Source organism: Manis pentadactyla, chromosome 6 (assembly GCF_030020395.1).
Source record: "Manis pentadactyla isolate mManPen7 chromosome 6, mManPen7.hap1, whole genome shotgun sequence".
NCBI classification, from domain to species: Eukaryota; Metazoa; Chordata; class Mammalia; order Pholidota; family Manidae; genus Manis; species Manis pentadactyla.
The window spans coordinates 140,619,753-140,645,164 of record NC_080024.1 but is presented as its reverse complement, the minus strand read 5'-3'; the positions used below and the strand labels follow the sequence as shown (position 1 = coordinate 140,645,164).

General features: G+C 37.3%; 1 protein-coding gene across 13 annotated transcripts in view; it reads left to right on the top strand.

Moving 5' to 3' along the window:
* Positions 1 to 25,412, top strand: part of TCF4 (transcription factor 4) — a 333,945-nt gene that overhangs the window by 150,137 nt on the left and 158,396 nt on the right. For 11 of the 13 annotated variants that reach the window (XM_036918543.2, XM_036918538.2, XM_036918539.2 and 8 more), the window contains one exon: positions 14,988 to 15,052. In XM_036918543.2, coding sequence (XP_036774438.1) covers positions 14,988 to 15,052 — 65 coding nt within the window. Of the gene's footprint in view, positions 1 to 14,987; positions 15,053 to 15,075; positions 16,932 to 17,413; positions 17,510 to 25,412 lie in introns of those variants that run through there. The other 2 variants (XM_057504208.1, XM_057504207.1) reach the window with 2 other exon arrangements.

The window sequence follows — 25,412 nt, the reverse complement described above, 5'->3', positions numbered from 1 at the left end:
TGAGCGTTGACAATTACTGTACTTAAAAGCCCCTCAGATCAGGTGTTATTTTACCATCTGGACATTTTAATTAGTAATAAAAATGTGGATCTGGATACACAGAAATGGGATCTATAGTACACAACGGCCCTGTGCACTCTATTGATGCTGAGATGTGCATGACTGCATTTTACGTGTGTGAGTGTGTGTGTATGTGCGTGTAGCACCCTCACGTGTGGCTGTTCATGTGTAAGTGTAACTGTGTGTTGAGTATGTGTTCATTCCTCCTAGGAAATTCCGGCATAGGATTCTGTCATCTTTTTCAAACTGGTCACTGTCACAATACCAAAACATTTTACTACTTTTCTTAGATATGAAGTAAAAGTGTATAACACACATGCCTGCATTTCTGAGTAATACTTGCCTAAATCTTTTTAGTGTTCGTACTTCCTCACGTACTCGATGGTATGGTATGGCATTACAATGCTTATGTAAAGAGGTAGGCTTAGACAGAAAATGTGGATCCCCCATGTCATAGCTGTGTACTGTAAGGTAATACATTAACCTCTCTGAATAACCTTTCTTCCTCCATAGGGAGTGAACATATTAATGATAGGTATGACACCTACCTTAGGATTATGAAGCTTATAAGAGCATGTATGTGAAAGTACTTCATAAAATATGCAGAGCTATAACAATCGATTTTTAATACAAATGACCAATTCATAACCCACATACCATCTTCACAATTTACTAAATTGTCTCATATTTAAAAATGAGATACAAATAAAAAATTACATTAGATGATTAACAAAGAGTAACTTTGGGACCACTAGAAACTGTGTTCATAATTTTAAATATGAAATGACCCATTTTTTTTTACAAAGTATCTGGATATGCTCTTTGAAATAATGTTATTCTTAATTAAGGCAGAAGCGAGTACATTTGAGAGAAATAGTGACCCTCTGGAGAAATGGAGAGTGAAAATAGTTTAGGGAAATGAGTCTTAGTGTCTACTCTTTTGGAAAGATGCATACATGTTTTAATCATGAATTTCATGTTTGTGAACCAATGTGACTACCTAAATGATAATCATTATTGTTTAGAAAAACTACCCATTATGATTTTATATATACATATATATATAGTATTTACACATGTACTTATATGTATTTGCTCAGGAATGTATCATCCCCAAGAATTGAGGATATTGATAAACTGCCCTTTGACACTGGATGAGATGAGTTTGGACACTTCTATAGGATGCTGCTTCAGTTTTTATTACAGATCCAGTTCTCTTCCTGAGAATTCTTCAGGAGACATAAGAACATTTACTTAATTTATTTACTAGAATGGCATAATGGTATATATACCAGGATATAATTATGCTATTTTGGTCATCTCATTAATTTCATTTCCTCTTCCTTAAAGAAGCAAATGCATACCTTGGTTTTAGTGCAAGTATTATTTACATTACATTGTCTCCAACAAAACTCAGCTTTGTTATAGATGACCCAGGTTGAACCCACGTCTTAGAAGCTTAAAGGACTTGTCTCTGGGACATGGCTTGAGTCAGGAGTATAGAGAGTTCCTTTTGTTGGCATGCTGGGAGGAGCTAAATTCAAGGAGGTAGTCCTCAGTTAATTCATTAATTTGGTAAATCATAAGCAAGCCACAGAAGAAACAAAAATGCCTGTTACGACTGTACAGCTTTTAAGATATTTTAGGCTTAAGAATGGAAACTGGTTTCATTTAATGGTCTATCAATTTCATTTAAATGTCTCGATCTAATGACCAGTTTCATCTGCATATTCTAATCTAGTGAACTGATAGGTTCTACATATTATTTGTCTTGAAAAATTTTAAATGAGGCTACAGGTCCTCCTCTGTGAAAGTGCATTTGATAAAATGGCCATGTGTACCTTAACTTTCAGATTTCAGTAGCCACAGTGACCTAAGCCATGAGATGAAAAAGTAATTGTGGAACTTCTTTAAAAATTGTCTCAAGGAATCCAGTTAAAAATTGAGGGCAGGGGGACAGCATTTAAAATTTAATGAAAAAAATTAAGTAATTCAAAGTAAAGTCTGTAGCCAAACTCCTTAATTGTGATGCATTTGCTGAGTTCCCCTCTTCCATCGTCGGCCCTGCTCTGGTGCCATATGGCCTACCATGGAACATTTAACTTGTCAGATATAATGGATTGTCCTGGAAGCAGATTTTTGCTTTGAGCACTCAGCTCCTTTCTTGCATTTCACTCTCAGCTCCAGGCTGCAGGATGAAGGATTGTGGTGGAAATGCAAAGAAGAGACAAACAGTTGATTCCCCTTAAGAGACTGACCTATATGCCACAAAATTTTACCCACGTAAAGAGGCATTATCCCCGTCACTGGCCTTAGCAGGCTGCATGTCAAAATCATTTAAATTTGCCTGGACTTAACAGATTGTGCAAACATTTCAGAATCGAGTGCTTAGGAATAATAAAACATCGTCATTTGAACTTATGCAGAAATGGTGTAGCCACATCGGCCTGAAGAATAAGTATTATTATTGTGACCTACATGTAACCTAAGCCACCTGGTTTATAAATGCTGTAAATTAAATTCAACTCTAAAATCTACCGAGAATGCTTTAAAGAAATTACCTGATAGAGATGTTATGTGACTTTGTTGTTTTTGTTTGATTAGTAGAGGTGAGGTTGAAATGGTCATTTAGGTGGATGGACAACTGGCAGCTAATTATTCCTACCAAGCTTTCCATCTTGCAACTTAACTATAAACCTTCTGTTTATTTAAATCTATTTGAAATGAGAGATCAAGCATCCTATGGATTATTTCATTTTTATCTGTAAATGTAAAAAACTACAGTACTTTAAGTTTATTTTAATTTGATGCTTTCATGAGGTAATTCTTTTTTTTTTTCTTTTCTAGTTGTGGTAATTATTTCTGAAACCATAAGCTTAGAAAGCTCCAGGAGGAGTTTGTGACTTTTGCATTTATAGGAAAACTTTCTTAAAAGAATAAACAGTTCCTTATTATATGTACTTGTACATACATAGCTGGGAGGTCCTCTTGAAGTATAACCTATTGTAACTCCAAAACAAATATTATAATACAAAGACCAGAATAGGCAACTTACAAATAATCAAGTACAAACAAGTGTAAAAATAAATAACTTATAACTTATATATCTCAATTTAACCATAAAACGATTCGTATTTGGTTGCTCTACAGTTACAAAAATTAATAGACTTCTATTTGACACATGGAAACACTAAAAGAAACTCTGTTTGCAAAGAGATGTAATACACTCACTAAAATTGTGTGTTTATGTGTTAGAAATTTAGTGTTTAATTTATTTCTCCAAACTCATATATTACAGGTAATTCTTAATATAGATCAGTGAAAACTACAGTGGCCTTGAAAACTGATATAACCTCACTTCTATACAAAGATTTTCTTTTTAATGAACTGTCCGTGAAGCAGCTAAGAAGTCTCTGTTGAAGTTGGTATTTAATAGTGTGTATTTCTTACTATTCTAAACTGAGCACATTTTCTTTATTAATGGCACTGATAGGATGACCCCCACCAGTTCAAATTTTGGTCAGGCTTAGTTCTAAGTGAGTTTGGGTGGTGCCTGGTCAGAACCTGCTCTTGTTGGGGCATGTGCGCCCTCTGCTGGCTGCCCAGACTGGAACCAACTGTTTGTGGGGTTCCTAATTTACTTTTCAAGATTGGGGAGTATTTTTTGTTTTTTTGTTTGTTTCGTTTGTGCACTTTTACACAACTAATCATGTATTTCCAGTGATTGTAAAGGTGTAGATTAATACTGAGAGTGACAGATAATTTGTTTTAGTTCAAAATTAAGTTTGTTGCTTGTTTTGGTTTGCTTTTGCTAAATAGACTCCTGATAGTTCAAATAACATGTAAAGTATATGCTACTCTTGAGTTTTTAAGTGGTTAATTTCATAGTATCATTAATTGTATACTTGTTACTTTTGTAGCTCCTCCTGGCATAGTTATACTCAAGAACTGTTGTCTAAGTTGGGGATGGACTTAAAAAAGATAAATAATAGAAATTTTGAAATGTGACTCTTTGTAGGTAAAGGATGTGCTGAGTAATTCCCAGGAGAGAACTTCCTAATAGGGTTGGCAGTTTTCACTTGCTTTGTGAAAGAAAATGAGTGCATATCTTTAATACATTTTATATATGCAGCATATATCATATTATTTTATAAATTAAATTTTTTGGCTTCCTCAAAGACTAAATTAAGCTGTCTTCCCTGGCAGATACCAAGAATGGTAGTTTTGGTGGAACATTTTTTGGTTTTGTTTTGCCTCTTTTGGTGCTTGTTTAATTTATGGAGTGTGAGATGTCAAAGGAGCAAATCATTGATGATCCCTTTATTCCCAGGTGGCAGGACTGACTTGTACAAGAGCCAGTCACAGAGGGAGCGTCCTGGCCTCTCTGCTTGCATGAATATATTCTTGGATCCTGGTAGTGAAGACCAGGGCCCCGTTGTAATGAATAGGTCTTAAAAATAGCAACGATTTCTGTTGACAAGTTTCCAGCAAATTCTTTATAATAATCATGTGTACGTGATTTCTACCTATCTCTGAAATGAAATGACTTTATTGAATCAATTTGGTAATTGTTACACAGAGAGGGTCATTTAGATCTGGGCAGTTCTTTTGTCTTAGAGCTTTTCTAATTTGTAGGCAAATGCCATCAAAACTCCCAAAGCCAGCTCCCTAAAAGATGGAATGACCGAAGAGCTTAGAGCTAGGAAAGGGGAATCATCTATGCTTTTCCAGTTTCAGGTTCAGTTACCTTGAAGAAATTGTTTTTGATAAATTATATAAGCATCAGTTTTTATTGATTTATTTAACATTGTCAAATAACCGTGAACTGCATTCTAAGAAATAACAAGTTCCCACCAAATCTGTTACAATAGCGTCTTTGATGGAATCTCAGATGCATGTCTTCCCTGTTGCCCTCTGTTGCCACAGTGAGGTTGTATTGGGTGCTGTCTTTCTGTGCCCAAGTTACTCCATTACATCCCTCACTGGTGTGTATTCCTGGGTTTTCTCCCTGGTGTGCCAGCCATCTAAACTTTTACTCTTGAGAATAATGTCCATTGTTGACATATTCAAAGCAACACGTGGTCCACAGGCACTAAACAGATATTTATTTATTTCCATGCCTCACATCTTTGGACCTCTCACAACTATTCAGGTGATTGCTTTTGCAAGTTTCAGAGCTGAAAATTGCTGTCTGTTCCATCTATTCCATGTACTTTTTTTCTTCTCTTGCATGTTTTTGATGGGATGAGGTCACAGTTCTGACTACTCCCCTTCTCCTTCCTCCTTTCTTTTCCTCCTCCTCCTCCATCATCTTTTCCCTGCCTCCCCTCTTCCTTCCTGTGACCCCTACCTTCCCCTCTTGATTTACTTCGTGCTCATCAATTCAGTCGTAGGGAGGTTTTTCTTAAACATCATGGTGTAGGACTCAGTGGCTTGTGTAATTCTGTCTGTGAAGCATTGCTTTCCTTTAGCAGTGAGGCTCTGAGTAGTTTTGCCCTGTTCACCTCCAACTTTGGTGCCCTGGTCCCGTTCTCTTGAAGCACAAGCTCAGGAGGTAGCAGTCTTTCTCCTTGTGTGCTCTGTGGGTGTCCCAAAATGTATTTTGAATTCTGAGCTATTTCCCCTCAACTTCTCAGTAGTGTATGCTTAGGGAACATAGACCAATTGTAATTCAGTGCTAAGGCTGAAGAAATGGTCATCTAATACATCACACATACATACATAAATGACACTTGGATTGTCTTCTGTCTGGGATTAAAAATGTTACTTATATACGTGTGTGTATGTGTAAGTATAATACTTAAGTGTTTATACACACGTATGAACTGTATTTAACATCTTCATGAAGCTCCCATTTCCTTTACTTCTGTGCAGTTTTGAGTATCATCAGCTGCATGTGGTTTCTTTGAGAGATGATAATTGTTATATTCTTGTTAGTTATAAGCTCAGCTTGAAAACTGAATCCACCACTTACATGCCATGGTGCTAAAATATGTAACTTTCCTATGGAGGTACTATAAAAAACATAATACCAGACCTTTCCCTGCATTTTCTGTTCGGCTGTGTTTTATTCAGGTTGTCCATTATTACTTTTTACATTTAATTTTAGTAAGACAGTATTAAAACTGTCTTAGTTCAGTTCAATGAGTAGCAAATAATTTATGGCTTAAAGTGATTTGTGTGATGAAATGGAGCTGCAGCTTTTCTTAAAATTTGCTGATAAATTCCAAAAAAATTTGGCCAGACAACAAAGTCTTATTCATATGATGTCTCTGCTGCATCACGCCAGAATGTCATAGATCTCCTCCAGAGGGATCAAAGAACTAGATTGCCTCCCTCAGTGTGGACGGGTAATGCCTTTAGTAGAGCACAGACAGGGAGAATACATGGGTGGACGGGCACTTGTAGGTTAACCAGCCAAGTAATGTTCAGTAGAACTTGATCCTGGAGCCTAAAGGAGACTTCTGTTTGGCATCAGTGGGGAAGAGACACTTCCAGAGCGGTGGCCAGTGGGGCCGCAGAGGAGCAGCGTTTCCCTTCCAGGCTTCTCACGTCTTGGGATTCTGCTGTTTATTAGGGGACCTCCTTGGTCATGTGAGATCAGTGTCCTTTAAACAACCAGTCTTTATTAGTGGAATAATTCCAAAGGCCTAGTATGCTGCCAGAAAAAGGTTTCTCTAACCCATAAAATGTAACTGTGAAAGGGCCTCAGAGGCAATTATTTTTGTCTTTTTAAAAATCCCCTTAAATAGGTTAGACCAGGAGTAATCGTTCTTGTTGTTGTTCACCACCAGGTTACCAGGTTTGTTGGAGGTTCATCGAATGTGACCTTAAAAGCTGTGCCTGTTGCTCTATGAGGTTGCTCTTACCCTGGCTTCTTAGACTAATTAGTGGAATTTGATTAAAAAAAAAAAACTGGAAGGCAGGTCCTACACCACCGACTACAAGTACCATGGGATGAAAAACCCAGGAATCTGTTTTATGAAAAAGTTTTACTGATGATTGTTATGATCAGCAAAGTCTCTTAGCCATATAATTCAATGCTGAAGGATTGCTTTTTACCAAGTGCATCCTGTGTCTTGCTTCCCTCCAAAGAATATAGAGAAAATCTTTTATTCCTGCTTGCTTTAGTATACATTGCAAAATTGACCTTTTTCCACTTTTTATGAAAGCTATTATCTTTCTTCAAATAAAAAATAATCTTTCAAATATGTAGTTTCTTCAGAGGTCACACAAGTCCTTCATTACCTTGGTTATACCCAGTCATCATAGACACAGTCTGCGATAAAAATATAAAATAAGGCAGGCAGAACTATTGCCATCTTAGTCTCATAAAGCCAGTGGTAAGTTACTCCTTAGAGGTAAGTGGAGTGATTTCGGGGTTGCCCTTGGTCCTTCCGGTCTCCTGGGAACCCTTGTACAAAGTGATGATTCAGAAAACCATTACTCTAGTGCCTCAAGTGGCACTTCAGTGGCCTTAAAGAGTTATTTGACACACCTCCCCAAACAGCTAAGTTATCCCCGTGATTACGTTGATTAATTGCACACTCTGTGGAATCAGTGTCATTTTCAATGAAAGATTTTCTTGCATTTGGAAAATAAAGCACAAAACTCACGTGCTTTAATTTGATAATGTGTGTACTTCTTCTAAGTGTGACACCAAGTGGGGTATTATTTTGGCTGTTGTTGTCTAGGGCAAGTGAAATAATCAGAGGCAATACTTTTATTTTGCATCGGTAATTTTTTGGTGTACAGAGGATCGTCACTCAAAATGTATCAATTCGAACCTTCTCATCCATCAAAAGACTTGAGAACTCCTCTTTGACATAATAAGAATCAGGTTAAAATTATTTGAGGGCATGGTTGTGTTACACAGTGAGAAGAAAACAGGTAAAATAATATTTGTTACCACAATCGATATTGATAATACATCTGGAATACTCCACAAAGAGGTGGCATATTGTCAAAAGGGGCTTTGGCTCTGGAACTGGAAGTTTATTTTCTGGTTTCATCTCTTCATATTTACATAATCTGTTCTGCTCATACAAGTCAGTTACCCTTTTTAATTTTAGTGATCTCATCTATAAACATAGGGGTTAAAGTGCCCATCTAAGGGGTTCTTAGGGTGTATTGTTTTAAACCTGTAAGCTAAATTACTTTGCATACTATATAGTGTTTGACAAATGTGAGTGGTGGCTTAAGGAGAATTAAATATAGATTCTGAACCAAGAATGATCCCCCAAAATGAAGAATTTTAGTGATGCCTCAAGACACTCAGCATATCTGGAATTTCAGTACACCCACTGTTTTGAAGGCAGCATAGTGTCTAGACGAGATGAGGTGAATCAGTGATGAAATGCAGCCAAAACTCATAATTTTCCAGGATCAGAGCTATATATCATTACTGAGTATTCTATTTTTATGACTTAAGAACATCAGTGAAAGAGAGGACTAATGCTAGCCTTTTCTGGTAAAATGGATAGCTACCTATTTCCCTTTATCCTTTGCTACAAAGTATGTGCCCTACCATGACTTCCTCCACTTATTTTTCTATTCTCCATTTAGGAAGAGATAGAGGGAAAAAATTTTATAGGTTGTGCAATGACTAGTTTATTTGCTGGAATTGAGTTCTAATTCTTTTCACATGAAATTTGTTAAATTTGGATTTTTTAATGCCTGTGGACAAAGTTGTCCTGGTATAGTAAGATTCTACAGGACAGAAACAATGCTCTTTTCTGAATTTGAGAAATTAGAATAACATAACCTTCTGATTTCTTGCAAACCCAGACTCTCACCTCCCGACTAAGGTTGGGGATGATTAACATTTAGTAGCTAATCAAAACAACAAAGGTGTATCTGCACAGAAACATCACAAAAAGTAAAAAATATCTTTAGATCAATTAGAATAAAATAAAATTTGGCTTTCAAACTTACTTGTTTATTGATAGAAAACTACAAACATATATTAACCCAACACATTTTTAATGTTTTTTTCTAGTAGTTCCCTAAAGTTCTTCAGGACTTGTATTAATAGACAAAAAATAAAATAAAAAAGAGGCAGATATGTGTGTTCAAGTAAGTTTAGGGAAGGTTACATTAAACTCAAATGTCTTCACTGCAGGACTTCTCAGAGGCTTTAGCATGCTAGCATACAATGTATATTTCTGGGGAGAGGTATGGAAAGCTTGTAACATTTGTTAGGCCTTTTAATTAGTCTCCTTTTTGTTTTTTGGAGCCTGTTGTGGGATTCCTGTTCCATAGGTGACATTTGTGAGCAGTACTATGTTGTCCTATATTATAACAATGATTGTATTATTACTTTTACTCTTCTCTGTGCACTTTAATAATAAGATGCATTCTTCATATAGAGAATGTGTAGAGATGCAGTTTGCTGCCATGTTTTTGTGGATTGTTTTCTTCACTTTAACCTAGAGATGGTTGCAGTTTATTGTACATCACGGGTACTGGTGTACATCATTTGCACAGCTATAAAGTACCTAGAGACGTTTTAGGAATAAAACCATGTGAATGTAAATTATCACCACCTATAAGACACTTTCATTAATTTCATATCAAATTCATGAGTGTTATGAGCTCTGGGATTTGAATCTTCAGTATTGGGCTTCTCGCTTATTTATAGATTCTCCCCCCACCCCCAGAATTTAAATACCAGCAACAGAGAATACACAGCCTTTGGAATCAAACTGCCAGGATTTGAATCCTGGCTTTACTGTTTACTACCTGTGTGACCTTGGGCAATTTTCTGTATCTCAGTTTCCTCATCTATAAAATGGTGTTTGTATTACCTGCCCCATAGGATTGTTGTGCAGATGGAATAAATAAGCCTGCATAAGCTCTTTGCATAACAGTTAATACAGGACAAGGACTGAGCTAGTCTTACTTGGGCAAGGAAGGAAAAGGCAGGCAAGGAAAAGATTAAAGGCTGGTAAATAATAACCTCATGTATATTTTCAGAACCACTAAAAATTCAGGTCATTGTTTAATGAAACTGTCTTTTCATATATAGAAAAATTAATAGGGCAAGCAGGGAAGGGGTGTGGCTGGGGACAGAGATTTATTCTGATTTGACCCTGGTTCTGATGAGTTCCCTAGTCTGATGCCGGGGAACAAAAGGCTCATTCTTCAGTTCCCAGAATGAGGATTAACAGTGAGACTGCCTTGCTTGGAATTGTCCTGCAGCATGAGATAATTTTTCATTAAGGCTTTTTATGGGATGATATAGTTTGCTGTATGGATACATCTTTTTCATGGATAGGTGAAATACCTACCATTTATATATAGTTCTAAAAGTGGCCTTTTAAGAATGAGGGTAGAAACCAAACATGACCTGTTGTTACCCTACTGGTCAACCACCAGTGGGATCGTCCGTGTCACAGCTTAACCCCAGAAATCATATTATTAATCAGTTGTTCTTATCTGTCTCTCATTCTTTCCATATAGATTAGAACTGTCCAGATGTAGGAATCTGCCAAAGGTGATACTTCTTAGATGTGTCCCTGTCAATGACTGGGTTTATGAGATCATTTTTTTCCTTCATGTAATATTTTCATTCACATCCAGTTCCCCTGGCATTCCCTGATAATCAGATCCCACAGATAGATTGGAAGAAAAATTAGAAGTCAAAATGGAAAATTATATAAGAATATAAAAGTATCACATTTGGAAGTATACAGACAGTTGTTAACCATCCTGCCCCCAAATAGTAAACATTTTTCCTTATCTTTCTTGGGGCATCAAGATAAATAATTATTGAATAGATCAGCAAAAATATTGGCCTTTAAGTTATTTGGAAGTAGCCTATATTTTCTGCTTGCATTAGTTTTTCAAGAGCAACAGAAGAAGCAAGTGAATCCTTTATTGATTATCAATTTGGTGCCATTTTTAATAATCAAATTTAAATATAGGTCTTAGCAGCTGATGGGTTCAATTTGGACAAAACACGTGTTGACTTCTGGATTGTTTGCTCACTGTTGATGCCGACTTGTTCTAGAGGAGGGGCTGTGTGTTGATCTCCTTTGTCTCTAGAAGGTTGATTGACGGATGTTGCGTCTGCTCATTTACAGCAGTTTTTTGTTTTTTGTGGTTTTTTTTGCTAAACTTAAAAAATTGTGACATAGTATTACATGTTCCTTGCATACATGATTTTTGCAGAAGAAAGTTGTTTAGCCAATATGTCGACTCAGTTTATGAAATCCTTTCCGTAGCTTTCATTCAGCCCTCAGCGTGCTCCATTAGGTCATATCATTCGTTTCATGCACAGCAAATCGTCACCAGCAGCAAAATTTAACATTTGGTCCTTTTAGGTATAAAAATGAATCAAATGTCTGAGAAGATTGGTTTCTGGTATATATTTCAGAATGCCCCCCCTTCCCCTTTATGGGCATACGACAAATGTTACTAACGGGGACTTTTAGTTTCTAAAATATGGACAACAGTACTCCATGCAGTAAAAGACTTGAGCGATTAATGCTACCCTTATGCCTCTTTTGAGTAGTTTTAGCCATGGGGCTTGGCACTGCCACCATTGTCTTTGTGCCAAAAAATATCCGCAGCGGCTGTCGCATTCTAGCACTGGAGGGTTGGCTCGAAAATTCCGCAGTGAATGCGCTGGGTTTGTTCATCACTGCTATCTCTTTTAAATATTGGAAAAATAGAATCTTCAGCTCTTTCAAAGCTCTGTTGTGGTTGTGGGGATGGGGGGAGGTGGGTGTGGAAGGATGGAGGAAAGAGGAAAGAAGCGCTCCGCGCCGGCCAGTTGGTAGAAGGGACGCAGACCCATGCCTGACGTAGAGTAAATGCAGATATTAGGGAGCTTTTGTGTTCAGGAGCACAGATAGTTACTGAAGAATCCTACTTAAACATGTTGTCAGCGCTCTTGAAAATTTTATTATCTGAAGCAAATGTTCCAGTGATTTTTAAGCAGAAAATCAACATCAAGACCATAGCTAATTTTCAATGGACAGTTTACACAAAAGATGTGTATTTTTTCCCTAGAAACTGAGGTGTCCTTGTAAAATGGCTGCTTTTTGTCATGAGAAAATGATGGGAATAGATAGAATATGTTTGAGAAGGTGTATGCCCTGATTATCTTGCTCCCAAACAGGGGTTTGGGCTCTGAGGGCAGATTTATAGTTGAATTTGGGAACAAAAAGATGTAATAAAGTTAAAGGCTTACACTATCAGAATGAAATGTGTTCCCTCATGATCTCTGGAGCGATCTATTTGATGGTAAAAGGGGATGCTACAGATGAAATCTTTACAAGGAGCATAATCCCTTAAAAAAAAAAAAAGTGCACCTCCCAGCCTCCTGCTGGCTGCGCTGCCTCTTTGGTACCTCGCAGACTTCGACAGAGTCCTGGACGGGTGCCCATTGATGTCATGGAAACACTCAAATTACTGAGAATGATTCATGTCTATGCTGGTCTCTTATCCTCCCCCACACAAACAGGAGTAGATTTTTAACCCTGACAACTTGTAATTTGCAGTGGGTTTATTTTTGTATCTGGATAAATATTTTTTAACAAGCGAAATTAAGATTAAGCAGTCTGTATCTGATATGATAGTAAAGAATGCTGGGTCCATGTAGCCAAGAGTACTTTGGGGATTCTGTGCGGCATGAATTCATATTCTTCTCATCACTCCCTCCTCCTTGTCTCCCTTTCTACCGTCTTGCTCTTTCCATTCCACTATCCTTCTCCTTATTTCTCTCCTCTTTGTCCCATTTATTCTCATTCATATTCTCTCTCTCTTTCTCTAATCCATACTATTTGCACTGACCTTCTAGCTTTAGAATAATGAAAATAATTGCCCAACTTTATGTAGATATATGAACTGAGACAAATCCTAGTAGGAAAATTCATCTCTCCAGGTCTCTATTTTGGAGTCAAGTTGGGAAATAATTCCAGGTGGTAAAATTCTACAGGGAATAGCTTCAGTAATTCTTACACAGAGAAGAAAAAGATAGCCTTTTTTCCTTCAAAATGTTACAATCCAATTTTTGGAAATTATCAAAACAGGATACTAGATGTTCAATTTCCTAGGAAGTCAGAGTGAATTCAACTTTATCTGTCTTTCTATCTGTCTGACTGTCTACCTACCTACCTACCTGCCTGGCTAGTTGTTAAACAAGTAAACAGCATGTCCAAGTGTATTAGGTGGCGGTTGTATTGAAGCTTTTTAGTTGCAGGGGCTTAAGGAAGGACATACTTTATTTCATAGCTCATAAAGGTTGAGTTATTTCTGTTAGTAATATTTATAAAGAAAAGTTAAAGAGTATAAAGGAGCTTATATTTGACAGAGAAGAGTAAATATGTCTGTATGACCATTTGCATTTCTGAAACAGGTAAACACATCTTTTCTTTATTGTAAAATCCTTATACACTGAAAATTATTCTCTTAGATTTCCCAGGACTGGCAGTATGTAAGATGGTATCCTGTTTCATTGCATTTGAAACTGATGTGGGCATTGATTTTTCTACTTTGCACTGAACACAATATGAGAAATGGGGCAAAGGGAGTGTGTTCCCAAGTTTCCGATTCAGTGAAGTCAGTAGAAAAGTTAATGGGAAGAGAGGGTTAATTTTAAGACTCAGGTTTGGCTTTCTTCAAAAATCATCTTCCATTTTATATATGTAGTGATTTAGATATGAGGTATGCTTCTGACTAGCTACAAGATTTATGAAAGGTGCATTCTTTGTGTCATGCAGAAAGGCATAGTCTTAATAGCATTGTCATTGAACTAAAGATAAAAAAGAAGTAATGTCATTTTTAACAGTTACGTTAACTTGAGAGGGGAAAACTGGGAGTTGTAAACCTTAGAAGGATATCTGTTCAGCTTCTCAAAATACTAGTTTTGAGTTTTTCCACTGGAAAAAAGAACAGTATAGTCCTGAGTGTAAAGTACAATGTATCTCTAACTCTAGTCTTAAAGAAAGAAGTATCCTTTAGTCTTGGGAGGGGTGAGGTTTGTTTTCTCAGCACTTAGCTGTATCACTAGACCTTTTCTTTTTAATGTCCACATATGGAGCAGTTTTCTGTGACAACTCTTCATATGTCACTCACTAAATTCTACTGCTTAGATCTCTTATAATGCAGTTTCATTGTCTTCCTTGCTGATTATTAAGGCTAAACATACTTTAAAAAAAATGAGTAGCCTTGATTTTATCCTTAGATGTGGCCAAATAGCATCTGAGGCTCTATCCATCTCTGTAGAGCAGTGTATCGATAAAAATTGGCCTGTTAGAATTGGAAAAAGACACTGATGTTCCATTATTTCTTGTTCTGCTAGGTCTATTGGTGGAATCTGAACTTGGGTTCAGAGTGGTCAGTTTTTCAAAGCTCTTTCTCCCAAAAGTAAAGTCTGTCCTCATCCTGATCATGATGGGGTGCACTCCTAGGAGAGGGGATTTTAAGGAGACAGAGAGAAACTCAGAATTTTGAATAGTTTTCTTTGCTATATTCACCATCTGGAGAGCCTTGATTGATTAGCTTTGGCCTCACCATTAAGTGTCAATATAATCAATGGGAATTACTAGGCTAGGGTCATTACATAGATAATTTGCCTGCTGTGTAAATAAAAATGAAATTGTTTAAATTTTGTGAGAGAGAAAGAAAGTGAAAATAAGGAATGATAATTTGTTTGTTAGAGAAAGTGGAGGCCATTGGAATGACAGTTTTTGGAAGTGTGGAGCAGTTTGGCTAAGAATAGGAATGAAGGATATTTTTTTCCAGTTTATCATAGCCAGAGTGAGGAAGTGTTATTCCCTCTCTTGCTTGCATACATTGCCAGTAGTGCCTACTTTACGTATGTAAACATCGGGGAAGAGAAGTAGATGTCTGTTACCTGGAGGAGCTTTTTTTTTAAAGGAAAAACACAATTTACACTTTTTTGTTGTTTCTCTTGGCAGGTAAGACAGAAAGGGGCTCATACTCATCTTATGGGAGAGAATCAAACTTACAGGGTTGCCACCAGGTAAGTGAGAATCTCACTTGGGGAAGGGTTGAGAGAATTAACCTGGTAAACTAGTTTGTTTTGTAAATTAGATTATGCATTTTAGACTGTGCCACGAAGATGCAGTGAATGTCTGCCGATGCCTCTCTCTTTTAGAAAGTAATGGAATAACACAGAGCTTGGGAATAATAGTCACCTCAGCTTTCAATCCCTGCCGGATCAGAACTACATTCACTGGCTTGTTTTTATTTTTCACTCCATCAGCCGGTATCCCTGGCACTGTTTGCAAACCAGCGATGCTGGTTAAAGTGCTTCTATCAAAAGAGTTTATTTGCAATTAAGAACTTAAGAATTTCTTAAACTGGAAATACTGAGTGCAGCCATGTGTCAGACCCTGGGTTCGGGTGGCTTTGCCCGAAATTAGAGTTTTCATAGGAGCTGTATGATGTTGTGAAAACAGGGTTGTATTGAGGGATAAAAATGTCTGTGAAAATATGATTTGTTGTCCCTTTTTGTTTCTGAATTGTTTTTGGCTGGAAGTCAAGGCCAGCAGGCTAACAGCAAAGCCGTCTCAAGGGAAGCATGCATGAGCTAGAAAAATAAGAGTACTTTAATTAAATAATAAAATGCCAGTGTAATACAAAGGTATAGCATGTGTGTGTTTGTGCCTCTGTGCACTCGGCATTTGCATACTTTTAACTCTCCAGAGAAAGCCCAGTTCTAAAAACACTATCAATAGCCCAAAGTGTAAGCTTTGTTTTAGGACAATTGAGTTTTTATAGATGCTTTCTTTTTAATTTCAGTATCAATGTTAATCGTAAGTTTAGAATCTTTCTTTTTTTTTTTTTTAAAGACTTAGACTTTCTTTTTATAAGTGCATTGGCTTCTTACTTTGGAAAACTCTTCATAGAATTTAATAATCCTCTTTAACATTCAAAGCTTTCTCCTGTTGTGTTCTCCACCCAAACAGAACGTAAGTTCTTTTTGTGCTGGAAAGGGAATGCTTGCTCTCTTGAACCCTGTCACCTTCCCACTTTCTTTAATGATATGGGAAAAAATCCACTTGGAATTTTTTAAGCCTGTTTAATATAGCCTGAGAAACATAAGCCAACAGTTTTAGTGATTGAATTGAGCCCATAAAGGATGTTACCTTTACTTATCAGTCCTAATTACTAAAGGTGGAATTCTGGTGGAGGTTTTTAAATTTTTTTTCTCTGGAGATACTTGGATTTTTAAAGTTTACTCCTTTGGCCCAGCCACCAATTCAGTCCTAGTCGGCATCGAAAAGATTTGTTGCAATGAGGTGAACGGTGCTTGGTTAAGAACTCTTGCTGCAAAGCTGCAGAGTACAGTTTATGGCAGTTTGTTTGGAAAGAATTCTGCAGGAAAGAAATTTACAGCCATTCCAGTGCAACGGAAACATCTTTGGAATGTGAGTGCAAATGTTCGGGGTAGATAGCTTGGGCGACAAGCCTCTCAGTGCCGAGTCTCTGGTGTAAAGCTCTCAATTCCTGAAGAAGAGGCTGTTCCTGTGTATCTGGTTTCTGGGGGTCAAGGCAGAGGTCGCTGGAGTTTTGGGGAGAAGAAAGTTGACAACATCCTTCCTTTATGCAGATGGTCATGGCAGAGGTCTCTGTTTTTGCGGGGCCTTTTTTTCTGGTCAATGAGAGAATAGGCTTCCTCGCCCCTGTATCCTTTCTTACTAATAGGAATTGGCGTGATTCCTCACAGACACAAAGATTTCCTCTGCTGAGTAAGCGCGAGGCCCCTTAACTTGTTAAAGCATCATCCAGACCGCGTGAGTCTGTCTGTGTATGTGCAGGGACACAGACCCTCCCTCGGTTTGTGGGAAATACTTCCCTCGGGTGAAACTGAAGTTAATTTTTTTGGCAAACACAAGGTGAGAAGGGGAAAGGGGCAGAGGGTGGAGTGGAGGTGGATGGACTGGCATGTGGTGGCTGGATTTCTGGGCCTTGGGAGGTTCGTTCTGAGACATTCATGTCCAGGAAAATTCTGTTGTATGTAGGAGTGTGACTGCATATGCTTTTCTTAAAAACTCTTCGTGATATTATAGCTGTGCAGTGCCGGGATTCTTTCATCTGTGTTTCTGCTTTATGGTTATGAGTCTTGCAAGAACCGACCATCTCTGTGCTCAGCATGGTCTCGGCAGTACCCACACAGTGTGATCACTTTAACGAAAATGATAGAGTGAAATTTGGGAAATTACCTGATTGAGGAAGTAGGGGCTGGAGTTGAAAAGTGGACATATTATGGATTTCTGCTGTCTGAAATCTGAGAATAGAACAGACTAGAGCGTGTCTTCGAGTGAATGAGTTTCTCTTGTGCCGAATTGTTTTTTTGAATCCCTGTCTCCACCACCAGCTATGCAAACCAAAAAGAAAGGCAGAGTGTCAGTATCTTGGGCTTCAAGTCTAAATAGCAGATCACAGCTGAAACGATTCCCCACTGTGTGGCAAGGTGAGTGACTTTCATGGAGGGGAACCTTTGTTTCCTCCTGTTTACTACATTATAGAGATGCTGGATGGAAATCCTTTAGATGATGTACCCTAAGGAGCTCCAAAAGCTGCTTTATCATATTATAACAATGCATCCCATGAATTTCCAGGGATAAGCACTGTTACTTGTGAACATGCTTAGGTACCCAAGAGCCTTTTGTTTGGTGTAGAGAAGTAGCGGTGGTAAGCAACAGGTAGCAAAACGTTGTCCTGCAGAAATAAATTATTTTGAAATGTTTGTTGTGTCAAAAATGCATCAGATTAAAAAAAATCCCTTCTGTTTCTCTTGAAGATTTAACACTAATAGTGAGAGACCTGTGCCTCTTAAAAAAATAGGTATTTTATTTGAAGTACAAAAGCCGGCAGGTTCTTGATTATCAATTAAGTTATTTTCATTAAAAATAGTAGTGCGATAGTATGAATTCATTAATGCATTCCCATATAAAATTATCAGAAATATATGTGGTGACTTTTTGAGACTTTAGAAATTCTATAGGAAATAAGCCAATAGACAAACCAAAGCAGCCAAATGGACATTTTTTAATTCTCACTAAATATGGCAAAACTAATTTAAATCAAACTGGGGTACAGAAATCACACCCAGGCTTAAAGTGTTCTTGCCAAATTGCAACCTCATATTACTTTTACTGGCAGAGAAAATCGAATGTATAATGGAAAGTCTGACAAAAATGAAAATGAGCGGAAATAAAGTTTTTCACGAGGTAGTCCAACCTTAATATGATATGATAACAAATAGCTAATACCTAATGGACATCACTGCAGATGACAAAAGGGGAAGAAAAGTCATCTGTTTCTGGCCTCTTTTGCTGCTTTGAATAGGATGTTCGACATTGCAAACTTTTTTTCTTATCTTGTCGTTTATGAATGAGATGATGATATCAAAACAAATGATTATTATTAAAGTAGAGGTTCTCGCCTTAAATGGAAGATTAGCATTGATCATCAGGAATTGTTTATCTTTTCTTTCTGGGTTATAGCCCAAATTTAAAGTAGTGGTTTCATTATTAGTATCTCCTGGGCAAGGTGTGTGTGTGTGTGTATGTGTGTATGTGCATGCGTGTGTGCGTGCGTGCGTGTGTGTGTGTGTGTGTAATATATGGAAATCTGGGCCCTATCTGAGCGCCTTCAATTAAATTAGAATCTAATGAGTTGGTCCTTTCCTTTTCTGACAACTCCCCAGGTGATTCTAATGTGCAGCTAGATTTGATGATTTCCTAGAATGTTCTATAGGAATATACTCTATTATAATAAGACTGTTCAAAATCTGGTGTTGCCACTGACTTGGAAAAAGCTTTTAGACTTCTCGCCTTAATTTGATTATTCAAGATATGGAAATATGTTCCATATATACTTCATTTAAAAGGCAGTGAAAATTCATGATATACTGAAAAATCAGTAAGATGCCTTGAAATCTTTATGTAAAATTTCACAGCTGAATGTCCTGGACATATCTTATTTTCTCTAGTGAAGTCCAGGGCTTTAACTTCATCTACTTTCTTTTCATTCCCAGCAAGTAATCAAATCAGACTATACTGATAAAAGTTTTTTGATGTTTAGATCTTAAAACCAATGGGATTTAAGAATTAGGCCTACTCAGATACCTTTGTAAACACCAGAAACTTGGAAGCCAAAGAGGAAATGATGGGTCTTTTCTATATGTAATTTAGTTTGCTCAGAAACTTAACTGTTGCTGATACATGGAAATTAAATGTATAGTTTGTTCTGAAATGAATTGATTTTTTTCTTTTTCGTACAAAAAAGATTACAAATTACTTAGTTCTAAAATATTGACCCATTTTTTTCTTCCATTCAAGTATTGCCGTAGCACTCCACAGCACTGATTTCCCTCCTTCCTAGTGCTTTTCAAGACTGCCATTACTTATGGTTGTTGAATGCTGGTTTCCACCAAGAATCTGTAAACTCTGGGAGGCTAGGGGCCATGTCAGCTTTATCTTGTACTCTGTTCTCTGTGCCTAGCAGGGTGGTAGTTGTGATCATCTGATGCTTATTTCCCCAGCATTGCTTTTAGGAATCAATTTCAGAAAGTAAAGTCTGAGTAAAAATGTAAATGTATGAGAATGCTATGCCTGAGCATCATTTTCATGCCTACAAAAACCAGAAAATCATATTCGCTCAAAGAACGTCCTTTGGAAGCCCTTCCTTCTAGTACGCTGTGCAGACACTGGAATGACATGGAGGTCATATTGTGGAGAGTCACTTGCCACTCACTTTTGCAGGGCAGAGTGCTAGCTTCGTGGCCTTACTGTTCTAGGCCCGAATGTCCTAGAGGTGATGAGGGAATTATAGATGTGCGGTTTCTGGTGGGTGTGTTACTGCAACCAAAGGTCAGAATTCAGACCCGCCCGTTCTGCATGCTCCAGCATGGACAGTGCGACAGAGTATCTAAAATCAACGATTGTTTCAGACATCACAGGGTCTGAGTTTACAGTATGTGTGCCATTGTGACTCTGCCCCTGAGCAACTCATTTGTTTTGGGGGCATTCTTATGGGTATACCCCTCTCCCAGCAGCCACCCAACATTCTCCAGAGGGGAGAGGGGAGTCATGCTTTTGTTGTATCAGTTAACAGGTGTCCTTGGCCTTCTACTGACTTGTTAGGTACTCTGGAGAAAAACAAAGGGAAGCTGATGGGTACTTTCCCTTCAGTCCCTACCAGCAGCTTTCTGGATTTTAAAGGGGAGAATCTAGTTTCATGCATTTAATTAAAAAATTTTTTTAATCTTCTGTAGTATAAATTTGCAAATACTCAGAAAAGTTGAAAAGATAATAAGATGGAGTGCCATATACCTACCACTTAGATGAAAGAATTTTTTTATTTGCTTGGTGTATATATGTGTATAAATATATATTTTCCCATGAACCAATTTCAGCTGGCAGAGCTGATAAGATTTGACCCCTGGATATTTTATCATGTATCTCTTAAAATTAAGAACACTTAACTACTTAACTAAAATACTATTATCACTTCTAAAGAAATTAACAGTAGTTTTCAAATTTAATAATCTGTATTCAGATATCTTCAGTTGTCTCCGTGATGATGTGTTCCATAGCCTTTTTTTTTCAAGAATCACATTTCTGCATGGTATTTGGTTTCTGTGTCTCTTTATAATTTCTTTTAAATTAGAACAGTTCATGTAATTTTTTCAAAAATTATTTACTTTAAAGAGATCAGGCCAGTTGTCTTGAAAAATATCCTCTCTTCTAGTATTGGTCACATTTCTTTGTGGTGCTGTTTAATTTGTTACTCTATCACTTGTCTTGCCTACAAAATGAAAATTAGATCGAAAGGCTTATTCAGATGAAAGTTGAACATTTTTTGGTCTGAGTATTTCATAGATGATGCTATGTGTTTATCATATGGCATTGCATCTGAAGGCATATGATGCCAAGTTATATTGCTATTGGTGATGCTAACTTTACTCACTTGGTGAAAGTGGAGACCAGCTCCCCACACCCCCAATCCTCTTCCCCTCCCCCGAACTTTCCATTGTAAAGAAATCTGTCTCTGTGATTAGCAAACAATCTTTGTGTTGATGCTTTAACATTGAGCAAATATCCCTGTTCCCCAGCAGTTTTGACCTGCTGGTTTTAGCAGTGATGATTCTTGCCTGAATCAGAGGTTTTTGAATGAGCGATCTCTTAGGAAACTCCATCATTCCTTCTACACTTATAGTTGATTTTCTTTTGCAAGGAACTTTCATTGTTCATTTTAGCACTGTCAATATAAGTGCTTCATACATATACAAATACAATGCTAACTGTCTTGTATTTAATTTGGTCCCTTACCTGGAAGATACTGGAAGCATTAAAACATTCTTCAAGTCTTATAGACAAGGAAAATAATATGGTTCAGGTTAATGGTCAGAAAAGCTTTAATTGTAGAAGGAACTATAGGTATCTTTCATTGCATGCTGAACTGTAGTGTTCTTCACTGACGTTTGGAACCTTGTGACATTCTCCGTACTCCTAGCTGTTAGATTAATCTTGCCATAAGCACTGGAATTTCTCTCTATTCTCCTTTTACTCCTCTGTATACTGGTAGTTATTCTTAAAGGTTTCACAAGGCTGACCATCAGTGGCCAACCACCTGAGTCCAGTGGGCTGCAGTGGAGGCCAGTGAAGCTGCTCCATAAAGGGTGAGAGGGTCCTGTCCCCTCTCCCGTCCTTTCACATTCAGGATGTGGCTGATGAGTGATTGTCAAAATGAGTGAATTTCTAAGTTAGTCTGGGCTCCATCTATAGGAAACCTGGGGAACCAATCAATATTAGCTATTGGATATGTTATTATTATTATTTAGCCAGTGTAAGCCTCTGAGGTGACTATTATAATCTTCATTTAATATTTAAGAAAATGATGCTCAGAGAAATAAAGCAAGTAGACCCAAGGTCAAGGTCACTCCTGAGGTACGTTTCGGAGACAGGCTTTGAGCTCTAAAATGTCTGATTTTGAAGCCAGTGCTTCTCCAGTCTGGGTTCCCTGCTACCCACACTCATGATGCAGTCTTTAGAGGCCTGGATGAAAGCCCCCCTGAAAACCACTTTCAATAGATCTCCAGGCCCACTGGAGAATCTGGGCTTTCAGTGGATTCTCTCAGAGCAGAATGGCTTCACTCAGGTGGACTGTTCAGGGTGGACTAGAACTCTGAATGCAGCTGGTGAGGGGAGGCATTGTGGGGGGTGAACCACACTGCTCCTGAGCACCCAGCACCCCCACCTCCTTTTTTTAATAAATAGACCACATGAGTGCATATGAATGATCTATTCTGTAACATCCTCAGAGTAAGCCTGTGCAATTCCATTAAAACCAATGAAGATTTCTTGTGAAAAAACTCTGGTAGAATAAGCCCATTTACATTTTAGCAACAGCACGGACACTTTCTTAAAAACGTATAGAGTATATTTGGGCCTTGCTTTTTATGTAATACGAGCAGAGTATGGTATTGTATTGGATTTATCATCTGTCAAATTATTGTTCCAAAAATACAAGAACTACATAGAAAATCTGAAACAATACCATTAGCAGGCTCTTAAATGTGGCCCAGTGATTTTTTGATTATGGCATTTAACTCACTTGTGAAATACACAAAATGACAAAATGTGAATGAAACATAGGCATGTTTTATACAACAGGTCGGGACAGCAAGTGCTTAAACAACATTGAAATTGCTTTGACATGATGTATGAGACCCCAAATAATGGAATCCTGGTATCTAAACTGAAATTTCACCAGAATCTTGGGGTTAACTTCTCTTTTCTTATGAAAAGTATTTGGGGGTTTTTAATAACCACTAGCAATTAGGAGGGCGGTTCATATTTGTATTTTCAATATGTAAGGAGAAAAGGGAAAATCAATTTCTAAACAATTGATTTAACACAGAAGTGATACTTGATAAAAATCTAACATTGAAATGTACCTACCTGTCTTGTAGAAATAAGTATAGCCCCATAGCTTCTTCCATGAGAAAGATGATACACTCAAAATACAGGATCAGGAAAGCTCCTCAATAATATGGGTGGCAGAAATATTTATTCTTTTGTCTACAATCATGCTTGAAATGGTTCCATCATTAAGGAAATGTCTCCTGAAACTCCTAAAACTGAGGCCCTCCGTTGAAATAGTGGGAACACTGCAAGATAACGACAAAACCCCATCATCTTTCTAGAAATAAATACTTCAGAAAGGAACACATACTCAGTCAGCTAATGTGCCTGTTTGTGGTAACCTGCTTAGAACTGAAGAACCCTGTCCTTTGAAAAATTGTGTTTGTATGTTTGGGATGTTTATGTGGATTTCTTTACATGTGCTTTCACTCAAAGATAAACTGAGCTGAACTTCCTAAAGCATGGACCTTTCATGTTCGGTGTGTTGTTATCTAACAGAAATAGTTTCTTGGGAGAAGAAAACTGGCAAGAATACATAGTTGCATTTGTTTTAGCATTTCCAACACAAATCTTTTTTCCTAGTATGACACATAGTTCTCAGACATTTCTTGCACTTAATAATGGGAAGAGTCAAATTTTGGTGGGATAGCATCTGTAGCCTGGCTCTTCCCCAGATTTTGTGGAATAGAATATATTATCACTGTTACATTCTTATGGTACTTAATTAAGTCTATATATCCCTTGATTCCATTAATCTCTCCTTTCAAAAGACATCTTCCATTGAAGACTTCCTATGATGTTTTTAGAAAAATCAGATGTATCTTTTAAGCCACCTCAAAGCCACGTTTATGTGAATTTGGGACGACAGCTCAGTGATAAGAAAATAATTAAGGAAGAACATCATGTTTTCAAGCAGTGACCATCCTCTAGAGCGCTTAATCTGGGGGTCTCTGTGTGTCAGGGTTTGACCATGCATGCACACAGAATAATCTGAGCTCATTTGCACCATGATAATGAACAGCAGGGCACTGAATCTTTTCAGTTTTATTGGTATTATATACAGTAAGTTATTAAATTTCATCTCTGTACTACACCTGCAGTAAAATAACAAAACATTGCTGCACTTGAGGAACATGTGTGTGTGGTACAATGCCCTCCTCCCTCATTTCAGCACCCCCCAAACAGCTGCTTACAGATTTCAAGATCCATTGTATATATTCCCTTGAGCCCACCTCTAATAATCGAGACACATCTGCCATTGCAGTATTATAGGCATATGTAGTTTTATTGAAAACTATACCTGTAAAAAAATTAAATAACTCCTACCTCAATTAAATTGGCAAGCTACCTTTTGCAAAGATCATGTTGCAGACCTCCTGAGACCCAGTGAGTTCATTTTATTCTTACATTACAAATCACTAAATATGTTATTTTTATTTAGCCAAGTAGCTAGCTTTTCTCTCATACTTTGATGAGAAGTCACTTAACGTCTGTTCTTACTTTTGTTTTCCTTCCCACCCCATGTCTACATATTAAAAAAATATTGTGCAAGCTGTATGAAGGGAACATAGAGAGTCTGGCTACAATAAACACGGGATAAATAAAGTCAAAGGGAAAGGACCCTAGCATGTAGCTTTAATTCTTAAAGTGATTATTAAATAGACATAAAGGTTACAAAATCAGGACCAAAATCTTAACTCTTTGAGATCCATTTGATTATCATCATAGCAGAATAAGACATTCTTTGAATAGAGAATGAGTTACTAGGTCACACAAACCATATATAGGTGGATTCTTACTGGATTAAACCTCTTACCTTAACATTTACACTTTGTTAAAGATTGGGTCAATAATTAATGTCTATAAAATAATCTTAACCCAAACAGGAGTAATAGTAAAATATTCAGTGAAATGCACTTATTTTTTAGCATAACCTTATTCTCACTTAAAGTAGGGAGGATGTCTAGTTATTTATAGTGAGTTAATCATGCCACTGTTATAGTGATTTGGCTAAGAAGAAAAGTTTTTAAATTTGCTTCATGTTATCATAGAACAATCTAAATACAAAATACTCACTATCTGAATAGGAAAAAAACTTGGGAGACTATGAAGGTTCCTCATTACATAGTTTGTTAGAAAGAGTGTTTGTGCCATTCAAAAGGACTATGTGTGAATGGACTTAAGGAATGAGAAATGGATCTCTGGCCCCAAAATGAGCAGAGACTCAGAAAATAGATCCTCTGATGACAGAAAGTAGATGGTTTCCAGGGATGAAGTTACAGATATATGTTAGGAGATTGTGGCTGTAGAGAAGGTTGAAAATCAACTAGTGTTCTTGATCACCAGTTAGGATTTAAAATAATTGTCTAAGTGATGAATTTTCTTTTTTGATATGAATGTCGACAGAACCAGCGGTCATTGGGCCTGTGAGATTATGCTTAG